General features: G+C 40.6%; 1 protein-coding gene across 1 annotated transcript in view; it reads right to left on the reverse strand.

Moving 5' to 3' along the window:
* PPEF2 (protein phosphatase with EF-hand domain 2) overlaps positions 1 to 14,428 on the reverse strand; it is a 60,077-nt gene that overhangs the window by 26,808 nt on the left and 18,841 nt on the right. The window contains exon 3 of the mRNA XM_049630652.1: positions 2,687 to 7,304. Within this exon, the coding sequence (XP_049486609.1) occupies positions 2,687 to 2,741 (55 nt within the window). The 5' untranslated portion in view covers positions 2,742 to 7,304. The remainder of the gene's footprint in view (positions 1 to 2,686; positions 7,305 to 14,428) is intronic.

Below are 14,428 nucleotides of genomic sequence, written 5' to 3' on the forward strand. Positions count from 1 at the left end.
AAGAAAGAAAGAAAGAAAGAAAGAAAGAAAGAAAGAAAGAAAGAAAGGGAAAGATAGAACCATCGGGTGTCTGGCTGGCTCAGTCAGTACAGCATGCACAGTACAGCATGCAACTTTTGATCTTGGGGTTGTGAGTTCAAGCCCTACATTGGGTGTAGTGACTACTTTAAAAATAAAATTTTGAAAAAAATTCAAAAAGAAGTAGAGCCTCCAGCTCCAGCTTCCCACAGAATCATGGGCAAACCACCCAACTGGGCCCTCTGCAAATTCCTGACCCACAAAATTATGAGCAGATAAAATGATTGTCTCCAGCCACCAAGTTCTCCGATAGTTTGTTATGCTGCAACAGATAATTGGGACAGGAATCATATAAATGCTTTTCAAAGTTATAAAACAAATTTAAAACAAAATGAAAACAAAATGAAAAAAAATGAAACAAAAGAAAAAAAAGAAAAAAAATGAAAAAAAAATACATAAAATAAAACAAAATGAAAAATCAATCTCCAAAGATTAAAAGCAAAAGTTAAACAAGTGAATCTAACCTTATATAAGTTAGAAACACAGAAAGGAGTTACTTCAAATGACTTAAGAATTCAGTAATTTGTATGTCCCTAGTGGATATATATCCAAAGGACAAAATGAACTACAAAGAAATCTTAAGAAATGTTCAGGGGCACCTGGGTGGATCAGTCATTTGAGCATCTGACTTCGGCTCAGCTCATGACCTCATGGTTCACGAGTTCCAGCCCCACACTGGGCCTGCTGCTGTCAGCACAGAGTGGAAGGTCCTCTGTCTCCCTCCTCTCTGACCCACCCCTGCTCACACTCTCTCTCAAAAATAGATAAATATTAAAAAAAAAGAATTTTTAGTAATCACATTGTTTATACTAGTATTGTTATTATTCGGAAACTATTATTTATACATGGTAGGATAAAGTAAATAATACTATTTTAATGCTGTTAGGGAAAAAAGATTAAAAAAAATTTTTTTAATGTTTATTTTGAGAGAGAGAGGCGGGGGGTGGGGTGAGGAGGGGCAGAGAAAGAGGGAGACACAGAACCTGAAGCAGGCTCCAGGCTCTGGACTCTCAGCACAGAGCCCAATGTGGGGATCAAACTCAGAAACCATGAGATCATGACCTGAGCCGAAGTCGGACTTAGTCAGTCTTAACTGACTGAGCTACCCGGACACCCCATGGACAAAAGATTTTTAATAAAGAGCTATATATAAATAATAACATCAAGGTTGTTAAGTAAAAATACTGTGTTCCTAAATATAAATTAGTCATGCTGGGGTTTTTTCTAAATAATACATATTTCTGTATCTGTTCATTGAAAAATTATAGAAAGATATAGGCCAACTGGAAGCAAGGGGACACCCCACACCCTAAAGAAGAAGTTACTCCAGGGCCAAAAATGTGCAAGATGAGCCTGGGACATATTGCCAAACTAGAAAGTAAGGAAGCCACGAGCTTACAGACATGCGTCAGCCCATATAAACAAAGTGTTGTCATGATTTCCTTTGCTTTCCTCCTACGTCTTTGGCTGCCTGTCTTCAGTCTCCTTTGCTGACTTATCCTCTTCCACCTGGTGCTTAGGCCCTGGAGTCCTTCATGGCTCTGTCCTAGGCCCAGGTCTCTGATCCATCTTTACTCTCCCTCTAGGCTACTTCAGAGACCCCCATGGCCTCAACCACCATGCAACACTCTGATGTTTTCCAATGTTTATCTCTCCAGCCCAACCTCACCTCCAAAATCCAGATGTGAATACGCAGCTGCCTACTCAGTCCTTCCACCTGCATATCTCACGGCCACCTCAACCCCAGCATAAACTCACCATCTTCTCTCTAGTCAAAGTTGCTTCTCCTCCCACTATCTTTACGTCAGGAATTGGCATTATTGACTGCCCAGTTTTGCTGGCCGGAAAACTGGAAGTCATTTTTGATCCACCCTTCTCCCTCACTCCATACATCTACTCAGTTGGGCCCTGTCAGTTCCACCTCCTAACTATTGTTAGAATTCACCTTCTCTCCATCTCTGCTGCCAATAACTCGGGACTAAGGCAGCAGCATCTCTTGCTTAGATGACTTTAGTAGCTTTCAGACTGTTCCTTCTTCTACTTTTACTCTCTCCCTTCCTTCTTCACAGAAGCCAGAGGTCTTTTGATACATAAATCTTAATATGAACTCCGTATTTTGAATTCATCAATGGTTCTTCATGCCCTTAAGATAAGATTTAAAATCCTATAGACCCTGAGTGATCTGGGCTTTGCCTACCTCGGCAGCCTCATGTTATGCTGTTCTCCATCTTGTTCACTTCAGACAATTCAGTTCCTCAAACATGCCTCACTTCTTTCTAGCTCATGATCTTTGTACATACTGAACCCTCTACCTGAAATGCTCTTTCATCTACTTTTTGCCCAACTTTATTTCAATCACTTGTACATGTATAATTTGGGATAAACCCTTGTGGACAACACTCATTCCTTCAGGTCAAATATAGTTCACCAACTCCTAAGATATTCAGCTGACATTCTGGTGATCTTGTCACAAGGAGGAGAAGCTGATTTTCAAGGGTTGCCTGAGGAGAAATAAAATGGTTTCCTTATTCTATTCTGAGAAACCCCTCCCCATGCAATGTAGATTTGGGGATACTCACAGCTAGTTTGGAAGGTGGGAAACACATACCTTTCTCTGCATTCTGGAAAGCAAAATGATGTTGGGTTGAGGTACCACTTCCCATAGTGTATGTACAAGGTTTCTGCAGGACACAGACAGCAGGTCTGAGGGAGCAATTGTTTGCTGACAAAAGGAAGAGGGAGTCTGAAATAAGGGAATTCAGGCAGAGTATTAGTTCAGATAGACCAAGTAATCTATGGACCTCATCTCCCACATCATAAAAAATGTGGGACTATCATAGGACAGCACCCTCCCCACCTCGGTGATGTCAGTGCATGAGATGTTCCCCCCTGCAAATTCCTTCCATGTGTCATCTCACATCTCTCCCATGTTCCCAGCCTTTCTACTAGCTTTTTCCTTTTCAATTTAGAAGCGTACTGAAGTCTCTTTTCTTATAATCTCAAAGCACTTCACCACCACAACCACCACCACCATCATTATCATCATTATCATTATCCTTTGACTCCTATATCCCTCTAGCTATAAGCCAGCCTCCCTTTTCTTCTCATTCATATTTCTCTTAAGTAGACTACATATTTTCTGCCTAATCCCTCTTAAAACCAGTTTTTACATCTTCTCTATTGATCAGAACTTTTCATGCTGGTGTCTCTAATGCCTTTGTCTTTTTAGTCCTTACTTTGCCCAAATAGCAAAGCCATGTGCCTCCACAAGTCCCACTTTGATCAAAATTCTACTCCTTGAGTTTCCACGATGCCAGATTCCCTCGCGTTTGCTCCTTCCTCTCTGACTACTCTTCCTCCTTCTTGAGCTGACTTTCCACTGTCAATCCTTTAAATATCAATTTTTATTTGTATTCTAGTCTCAAACGTCAGGTCTTCTCACTTGGAACATACTTCCTGGATGATTGAATGAATATTCACACATTCAACTATTACCTTCTACTGCTCAAATCTATATCTCCATCACGGATCATGCATATACCTCAGCCCCATATACTCAGCTTCCAGCTAACCTTTCACTGGGGTGCCTCAGACTCCATGTACCACAAACAGAACTCATCTTCCCAAAAGCCTACTCCTCAAGCCTCATCTCTCTTCTCTGCTTTCCTCAAACTGCTCTTTGACCACCATGACCTATGTGTTTTTGTTCTGACCTGGAATGTTCTTCCTCTCCCATTCCTCTTGGCTAACTTGGCTAACTTTACTCATTCCTTAAGGCTCACTTTGGGCATCACTTTAGGGAAGCCAGTTTGACAGGCCCCTCCTGTGAGTTCTTGAATAACCTATTCACATCTCCATTACTGCGGTAAGATATTATACTTCCCTATTTTGTGTCTCTCTACCATCAAACTACCAGTTGCTTGAGAGCAAAGGTTGTGTGTGAGCAAATTCATCATTATATATCTAGAAATTAGCGTGGGCTTGGCATGTGGCAGAGATTCAATAGATATTAATTGAATAAATTTATTTATTTTTACCATTTATTTATTTATTAGCACATTCATTTTTACACAATAAAGATCAATCTTTTCCTAGCTCTTCTTCAGGAAGCAATCTGAGATGTACTGACTTAATGTTGAGAGTGGATTCCACTTTTTTTTTTTTACTGTTTATTTTTGAGAGAGATAGAATGAGTGGGAGAGAGGCAGAGAGAGAGGGACATAGAGAATCCCACACAGGCTCTACACTACCAGCTCAGAGCCCGACACAGGGCTCAAACTCACAAACCATGAGATGATGACCTGAGCCAAAGTCAGACGCTTAACTGACTGAGCCACCCAGGTGCCTATGGATTCCATTTCTATATTTTTCCCCCTAACCTCACATCTACCCTACTCTACTTCCTCTATTTTTAAAGGTTATTGTCTTGGGGATTGTCAAAAAGTTGTTATCTTTTCCCTTGCAAATCAAAGAAAAGTCTCACCTTGCTTGTGTTGGTTAGCTTACTTTGACTAAATGATCAAAGACAAAAAGACTATGATCTCTTTTGTGTGTGTGTGCAAAATGATTCCCAGATGTAAGAGATACCATAAAACCAGAACCTGAGTATGGGTCAAACTGAATAGCCATCATGACCAAATCAACCCAACTTTCTCCAGATAACTTGCACAGTTTTAGAGCTAAAAGGGGTAACAGTAATGACTGAGTCCACCAGTGACTCACTTACAACTTGTTTTGATCATTGGTAACTTGCCTGTAGAGCCATGTTGTGTCCTAAAGTGTTTCTGTTTTGGAAGCATACAGGTGCAGGTGAGAATTTCAGATCAGCTTCTCACTAGACCTTGGTCGCTTAACCTCTCATAGACTCAGTTTTCTCCTCTGTATATATGAGAGTAATAAATAATGTATTTAAAGTGTTCTCAGTATATGGTAGAATCTCAATACATGTTGATAGATTGGATCTGATATATTTATTTTACAATATCAAAAACCAAAAACATGCCCCTGGCTCAGATTTAGGAAGCAGAAAAAGACATACTATCTCAATACAGCATTGTTATAAACTGTATGTGTCCCCCATAAGTTCACAAATTGACTTTCTAACTCCCAGTGTGATGTTATTTGGAGGTGGAGCTTTTGGGAGGTTATTAGGTTTAGGTGAGGTCATGAGGGTGGTAACCACATGATGGGATTAGTGTCCTTATAAAAAAAAAAAAGAGGAAGAAAGATTAGATCGATCTGTGTGGGTGTGTGTGTGTGTGTGTGTGTGTGTGTGTGTGTCATGTGAGAAAGGTGGTGGCCATCTGCAAGCCAAGAAGAGAGCACACAACACAAATCAAATCTGCTGGCATCTTGATCCTGGACTACTGAGCCTCCAGAACTGTGATAAATAAATGTATGTTGTTTAAGCCACTCACCTGTGGTATTTTGTTCCAGCACCCCTAGCTGACCAAGACAAGCAGAAACCAATAGGATGGATACTGATTATTTCTGGGTCAAAGATGGTTATTATTAAATTATTCCTCTTTTGCCCTTCAGGCACCTTGTTTCTTATGAGTTTATAGATCCAAAAATGGTGGCAGAATAAGACAACTTTGTCTATCACCTACCCTATAAAAAAAAGCCATTGAGATAGAAGTATGATGTTGCCATGGAGTGAGAGAGGAATAACTATCAGGGACCAATAAACTATTCGAAATAACCTGCAGGGGTGAAAGAAATGAAGGCTCTCCTCAGGCAGCACATCCAGTTATAATTAATTCTGGTCATCAAGGACAAAAAGGATGTGCCTTCATATATCGTGGAAGGGGACAGGGAGTACCCAGATATCAGGACGGGACTCCGTGATCTCATCTGTTTCTTGTCTGTGAATTGGTGGTAGTAACTCCATTACACGGTTATGACAAGGGGAAGATGAGGTTTTATGTGAAGAGAACTTTGCAAATGTTTGTCATTGCCATTAAAAACCATAGATGAGGAACCTTTTTAAATGACACTCTCAGAATCTCTTAAAATATCTCTCTCCCCAAAATAATAAGCACCTTAAATATTTTATTAGCACAGAATTAGCAAAATACATCATGGGACATTAAAAGGGAAATGGAATAGCATTCAGCCATGACAAAGAACACAGCAAATCAGTATGTAATAGCATGAAAATATCCCCAAGATACATCAATGCATGAAGAAAAGCAAATTGCAGAATAGCATGCCTAATATGATCTCATCTATATAAAAAAAGTATCAGTAAGTATACAATCAAATAGCATACACCAAATTGTTAATAGTGATTATCTCTGCAGAATGGGCTTGTGTGATAAACTTTCATTTTTAACTTACTCTATTATAACTTTGATAATTAAAAATCAAGAAATCATATTTTTCAAAAAAATGTCCATGTAAGAAAGAAATTAAAAAGTGGTTCTGACTAAATAGGTATTACCTATGGCTGTCTTAAGAGAAGAAACTGATATCATTTACAGACCTGTAAAGGACATTCTAAAAGTAAGGAGTAGAAAGGAGAACTAAAATAATTCTCAAGGGAAAAAAGAAAAGCTTCGTAAAACCAAACATGAAAAATGAGCTTGATGTAGACTCAGACTGTTGAACTGACACCTTTTGGTAATGACTAATTACTTTTCCTGCTGGTGATCACTCCGGTGAGCCATCTTCTCAGGTAAATAGCACATGTACATCATATGGGTGAGACCCCTGTCCTTCTAGGATTTGCCTTAGCACCATCCATATTTGACATTATCATTTAAAAAAAAAATGTTGGTAATTGTTTATCTTCCCCCAAATGAACCTCAAAATACACATAGCAAATACCCTCCCTGGGTGAGTTGATAATAGGGGCTTTCTCTTACCTCTATCCTCAAATCAAACCTGTATTATTTCCCGTGTAAGAACACACATTTGTTGCCCTCCTTTCTGTGCTTTAGGTGAGAAAGAAAGCTCTTACCTTCTTTGGTATTCTTTACTACAACACACAAGGAGGCAGAAACCTCTTTAACACACAGGTGTGACCCCCCATCCTGTCTTCTGAGTTGGCTGAGGGATCCCTGGCTGATGTAGTTTCTTCCAGGCCTGTAAGTGTGATAAGGCCCACGCCCAGCCTGGCATACCTTGTCCCAGAAAGGCAGCGGTGACATCCACAGCCGTGGCCAAGCCTTCAGGGCTCCCCACCTCACATCAGTAGGCACCTCTCGACCTCCATCAGATCAGGCCTGTGAGGAGGATGTGAAGGGAGAGATGGCATAGTCAGGGTGACTCCCTCACACGTAGGCCCCACTCCTGAAGACAGTCTCTCCTCTGCTCTCTCCCGCCCTGGCCCCACGTCTAAGCCTTCTTACTCCCCTGGATTAGGAGGCTGTGTTTCTCAAGCCACATCTGCGTAGCCTGAGCTCCTTAACCCAGAAACAGAGGAGTTCTGACAGCACGGGGCCTGGGGCTCAGAGCAGGTCTGGCACACAGGGGTCTCTGCTGTCCCACGGGAGTCCCACAGGAGACTAGGCACTCTTTCTCATGGCTGGCTTTCCTCTGTTCACAAAACATGATAGAAACACCTTGCCTTTTCCTGTTTACTTCTCCTACTCTTGCTGACTTTCCTTAGGATATAACATAAACTATTAATATACTGAAATATTAATCACTATTCCCAGGCAATTTACGTTTTCAGTTAATCTAAGATGCTTATGTGTATGCTGGTAGGTACTAACTATGCCATTGGAATCTGCAAAGAAATTTACATTTTGTTTATCTGCATCCATTTTGTAGGTCAAGCTTGTTGTTATGCTATTCAAATCCTCTTTATCCTTATGGATTCTTCCCGATCTGCTCATCTTTGAAAAAAATGTTTCGAAGATTTCTGTGATAAGTACAGAGTTAGCAATTTATCCTTGTATTTCTGAATCTTTGCATTATAGTTTTTGTAGCTCTGTAGTAAAATATATATTGAATCATATAAAATTGCCATTATATATTTATATAATTATAATACATGAAGGCATATGGATGTTTTATTTTCTTGCTATAGGGTGGTTTATCAAAATAAAATATCACTCTGCCAAAATCCATTTTGGCTTGAATTCTCTTTTGTCTGATACTGGTATTTTCACATTGACTCACTTTTGTTAGGGATTGACTGCTAACATTTTTTTCCCCCAAATTCGCTAAAAGTCAAAAGACTGATAAAATCCTAGGGGTGCCTGAGTGGCTTATTCAGTTAAGTGTCTGGCTCTTGATTTTGGCTCTGATCATGATCCCACAGTTCATAGGATGGAGCCCTGCACTGGGCTCTGTGCTGACAGCACGGAGCCTGCTTGGGATTCTCTCTCTCCCTCTCTGCCCCTCCCCCACTATCTCTCTCTCTCTCAAAATAAATAATTTAAAAAATAAAGGTAAAATTAAAAAAACTTAAAAAAAGATTGATAAAATCCTGTATTATTGACAGTATGAGAAAAGGAGCCTCTCCATACACTGCTGATGGGAATGTAAATTCACTTTGTTGTAGTTAAGCTAGATTGAATTTTAATTGTGATTTATTAAAGTATGAATTTAAATAATTTATTTTTAGCTGAAAATAGTACATTCTTTTAAAAATATTTTTTGGGGTGCCTGGGTGGCTCAGTCGGTTGAGTGTCCGACTTCGGCTCAGGTCACGATCTTGCGGTCCATGAGTTCAAGCCCCGCGTCAGGCTCTGGGCTGATGGCTCGGAGCCTGGAGCCTGCTTCTGGTTCTGTGTCTCCCTCTCTCTCTGCCCCTCCCCCGTTCATGCTCTGTCTCTCTCTGTCTCAAAAATAAATAAATGTTAAAAAAAATTTTTTTTAAAATATTTTTTATCTGAATACCGTTGACGAGCAATGTTAAATTAGTTTTAGGTGTGCAACATAGTGATTCAACTTCTCTATACGTTGTGCTCACCACAAGTGCTGCTACCATCTGTCCCCATACAACACTATTACAATACCGTTGACTATATTCCCTATATTGTGCCTCCTCCTTTCATGACTCATTCATTCCATAACTAGAAACCTGCATCTCTTACTCCCGTTTACCCATTTTGCCCATCCTCCACACCTTTCCTCTCTGGCAACCATCAGTTTGTTCTCAATATTTATAGTCTGATTCTGATTTTTGTTTATTTGTTTTGTTTTTTATATATGATGGAAATCATATGGTATTTGTCTTTCTCAATATGACTTATTCCACTTAGTCCAATACCTTTGGTTCATCTATGTTGTTTCAAATGGCACAATCTCATTCTTTTTTTATGGCTCTGTAATATTCTGTCATATATATATATGTGTGTGTGTGTGTGTGTGTATATACACATATATGTATATATATATGTGTGTGTGTATATATATATATATACACATATATGTATATATATATGTGTGTGTGTGTGTGTATATATATATATATATATATATATATATATACACACTTATCTTCCTTGCCCATTCGTCTATCCATAGACACTTAGGTTGCTCCCACATCTTGTTTATTGTCAATAATATTGCAGTAAATATAGGGGTAAATATATCTTTACAAATTAGTGTTTTCATTTTCTTTTGGGTAAATACCCAACAGTGGAATTATTGGATTATATGGTATTTCTATTTTTTTATTTTTTTAGGGACCTCCACAATGTTTTCCACCGTGGCTGTACCAATTTACATTCCCAACAACAGGGTACAGGGGCTCCTTTTTCTCTACATTCTCACCAATGCTTGTTATTTCTTCTTTTTGATTTTAGACATTCTGATAGATGTGAGGTCATGTCTCATTATGGTTTTGATTTGCAGTTCTCTGATTATTAGTGATGCTGAGCATCATTTCATGTGTCTGTTCCCCATCTGGATGTCCTTTTTGGAAAAATGTCTATTCAGGTCTTCTGCCCATTTTTTTTTAATGGGGGGGGGGGGGGGGGGGAGAGTAAATGCAAGTGGGGGATGGGGCAGAGGTAGAGAGAGAATCTCAAGTAGGGTCCACACCCATCATGGAGCTGGCCACAGGGCTCAATCCCACAATGGTGAGATCATGACCTGAGCCAAAATCAAGAGTCAGACGCTTAACTGAGCTACCTAGGTCCCCCAGGTCTTCTGCCCATTTTTTAATTGGATTGTTTTTTTGGTGTTGAGTTGTATAAGTTATTTTTATATTTTGGATGTTAACCCCTTATCAGATATATCATTTGAAAATATCTTCTCCTATTCAGTGAGTTGTTTTTTTGTTTTGTTGATCGTTTCCTTTGCTGTGCAGATTTTTATTTTGATGTGGTCCCGATAATTTATTTTTTGTTTTTGTTTCCCTTGCTTTGAGAGAGAGATCTAGAGAAAAAAAGTTGCTATGGCCGATGTCAAAGCAGTTACTGCCAACGTTGTCTTCCAGGATCTTTATAGTTTCAGGTCTCACATTAAGGTCTTTAAATCCATTTCGAATTTATTTTTGTGTATGGTGTAAAAAAAGTGGGCCAGTTTCATTCTTTTGCATGTAGCTGTCCAGTTTTCCCAGCACCATTTATGGAAGAGAATGTCTTTTCCCTGTAAGTATATTCTTTTTTTTTTTTTAAGTTTTACTATTTTGAGAGAGAAAGAGACAGTGTGAGCAAGGGAGGGGTAGAGAGAGAGGGAGAGAGAGAGAATTCCAAGCAGACTCTGCACTGTCAGCACAAAGCTTGACACGGGGCTTAAACCCATGAAACCGTGAGATCATGACCTGAGCCGAAACTGAGTCAGACACTTCTGAGTCACCCAGGCGCCCCACCCATTAGTATATTAGTATATTCTTACCTCCTTTGTCATAGATTAATTGACCAAATAAGTGTGTATCTATTTCTGGGCTCTCTATTCTGTGCCATTGATCTATGTGTCTATTTTTGTGCCAGCACCATACTGTTTTGTTAACTGCAGGTTTGTAGTACATCTTGAAATCTGCAATTGTGATACCTCCAGCTTTGTTCTTCTTTCTCAAGATCACTATGGCTGTTTGGGGTCTTCTGTGATTCTATAAAAATTCTAGTATTATTTGTTCTAGTTCTGTGAAAAATGCTGTTTTCAATTCATTTACAAATGAATATGTAATGAAATGCTGTTTTCAATTCATTATAAATGTAATATGTAAACCCTTTGATCCAGAAATTCCACTTTTAAGTATTCTATAGAAATATACACCCACACACCTGTTGGGATGAGCACTGGGTGTTGTATGGAAACCAATTTGACAATAAATTTCATATTAAAACAAATACACCCACATAAAGTATATAAGGACTTTCATTACCATATTGTTTATGATCATGAAAAACTGGAAACTGGAAAAACTGGAAATTTATGGAAAATCCATAAATTGAAGAATGGGTAAACAAGTTTTTGTATATTCTTTTTTTTTTCAACTTTTTTTTTTTTTTTTTTTTTTGGGGACAGAGAGAGACAGAGCATGAACGGGGGAGGGGCAGAGAGAGAGGGAGACACAGAATCGGAAACAGGCTCCAGGCTCCGAGCCATCAGCCCAGAGCCTGACGTGGGGCTGGAACTCACGGACCGCGAGATCGTGACCTGGCTGAAGTCGGACGCTTAACCGACTGCGCCACCCAGGCGCCCCAAGTTTTTGTATATTCTTACAGGGGAATCCTATGTAGTCATTTAAAAAAATATAGCTCAGTATCCTCTGTCATGAAAAGATGTTCATATGTTTTGTTATGTGAACATGGCAAGCTGCTGAAATATATCATCTAACCTCATTTTGAAAAAAAATTTGTTTTGTGAATCATGTTTTCTAGTTTCTGGATTGACTTTGACATCTTGGGACCTTGCTGTCCCAAGCAAGGCAATGCCCTTCCCAGGGTCAGCTGATTCTGGCCTATGGCAAAGGACTGTGAACTAGCTTTTCATATGCAGTCCACCCATAACAGAGTCCACATTCCCCAACCATGGCCTTTAAGAGATTTTACACCCAGGAACACTATTCCCCTGCTCTCAATACCCAGAGCCACTACCCAGACAACTTAGGGTAGTTCCTATACCCTAGAGCTGATGAAATTATTCAAAATGGCCAATCCTAGACCTGTCTAACCTGCTCACCCTGTGTGAACACACATTCCTTCCCTCAAAACCCACAAAAAGGCTCTTACTTACACAGTTTCTCCATTCTCTCTGCCTGTGACCAATCTTGGTATTCTTTCCTGTGGTCCTGTAGGCACCTGCTGTGTCCTCTTCTTCTTGGGAACTGTAAGTAACATACTATCTAGTAGCAAATCATCCCCTGATCTGTTAGCCTCACCAGACATGAATAAAATCTACATTTAAAAATATATATGCATTGGGGTGCCTGGGTGGTTCAATCAGTTAAGCCACAGAGTCTTGATTTCAGCCCAGGTCATGATCTCACAGTTCATGAGTTCAAGCCCTGCATCAGGCTCTGCACTCACAGTGCAGAGCCTGATTGGGGTTCTTTCTGTCCCTCTCTCTCTGCCTCTCCCCCACTCATGCTCTCTCAAAAACAAATAAACATTAAAAAAATTAAAATTAAAACTATATATACATTGAGATTGCGATCAAGATGGCAGAGCAACATGGGAATCTTCAGCTTGTCTCGTCCCTAAAACGCAACTAGATTAGCACCAAACCATTTTGCACACCTCAGAAATTGATCTGAGGATTAACACAACAATCTGCATAACTTGAGCCACAGAACTCAGAAGGCACATGGTGTGGAGAGGTGAACAGGGAAAGAGAAAAACCGTGGAGGGTAGGGGGCTATTTCCACAGAGAAAGGACAGAGAAAGGGGGAGAGTGCGCTCATCAAGAGAGTGCAGGGAAACACTCCCCCAAAAGTTGCTGGAGAGAAAGAGAAAGTGAAAACACTTTCAGGGAACTGAACAAGAAATCTGTTCCCCCAAAACACTGATGGGATGAAAGGAGAGGGTTTCAATACCACCAGGATTCTATAAACAGTGGAGCACAGAGTCTGAAGTTCCGGAGCCCAGTGCCTGGCAGTGCTCTGATGAGAAAGGAGGGTGAATCCCCAGGAGCAGGCAGCAGGTTCTGATGGGTCCATGTGCCACACAGGGAGATACGGTTCCCCTGCTTGGAGTGCATTTGGTGCAGGTCATATGGCCTCCCCACGGGCAAAAGTCCAAGTGGACCCCAGAGCGCAGGCACATTTGCTGGTATTAGGACAAAGACACCAGAGGGTGGTGAAACTTAGTGCTGGCTGTGTGTTGTGATTTGCCATAATCTCTGAATCTCTGCTGCTGTGCTATCACACGAACATTTTCTGGGGCAAGCCAGCACCAGGCCATTGCTCAGTGAGATCCTCCCCCAGAGTTGGTGTGGGTCCAAGCCACATTGGTCTCTGAAGTATGGGGATTTGAAACACAACCCCATCTGAGATGCAACTCTGGAGGGAGGTGTTGCCTGGCAGGTGACAGCTTGTACCTGGAAAAGACAGAGGCGGGGAGTGGACAGAGGCCTGAGACAAATGAGGAGTGCTTGACTGCAGGTTGGTGACAGCACAAAGTTCCTGTGCCAGAGACTAGGGAGTTGGATGAGGCCATTTCCACCTCTCATGTTCATGTGTGCTACACTGATCCACCCCAGTAAGCTAAGCAGAGCCCCCTAGTGGAGAATGGAGCCATTACACCAAGCCCTGCCCAACTGCGCCCTCCAAGCACATCCCCTATAAGACCAGCACAAGTCCCTCCACCTGCTTAGTGTACAGACTCTCGAGTGCTTCATAGTTTCAATTATGGGGGAAACTGGATATAACTTCATTTGGGTTTTATTGTTTGCTGGTTCATTTATTCATTTTTTTTTTTGCTTCTCTTTTTGTTTAAATTGAAAAGATAAAGTTATTAATAGTAGAAAAAAATAAGGTCATATTTGTTCTAACACTGAAATAATTCTGTTGCACTTTCACCATGTAACAGGATGCTAAATGAGATTTTTCCCATCTCACTTTTGGCTAGGTTCCTTAGACAACAGGTACCAACTACTCCTAAGGTCCAAGGTGGTGGTATGGTGAAAATACACATATTTGATTTTGTCCCAGGTTCCTGACACAGAGCTTCAAAAACCCTTGGATTTCCTAAGTCTCTGTTTGTCATGCAAGTCCCTTTGGACCATAGCAGAGTTTATACTAGCAAATTTTCTCATGGGGGTGGGAGGGGGGCTGGGCAGTGCAGCTAGATAGCTTCACGACAGAAAGTCTGGCTGCCAGAGAAACGAACCCCATGACTGGAAGTTAGAATTTTCAGTCCCACTCTCCACAACCTGTAGGGAGGAGAAGGGGACTAGAGATTAAGTTCAATGATGTGGCCAATGAGCTACTCCAGCATGCCTATGG

Source organism: Panthera uncia, chromosome B1 (assembly GCF_023721935.1).
Source record: "Panthera uncia isolate 11264 chromosome B1, Puncia_PCG_1.0, whole genome shotgun sequence".
NCBI lineage: Eukaryota > Metazoa > Chordata > Mammalia > Carnivora > Felidae > Panthera > Panthera uncia.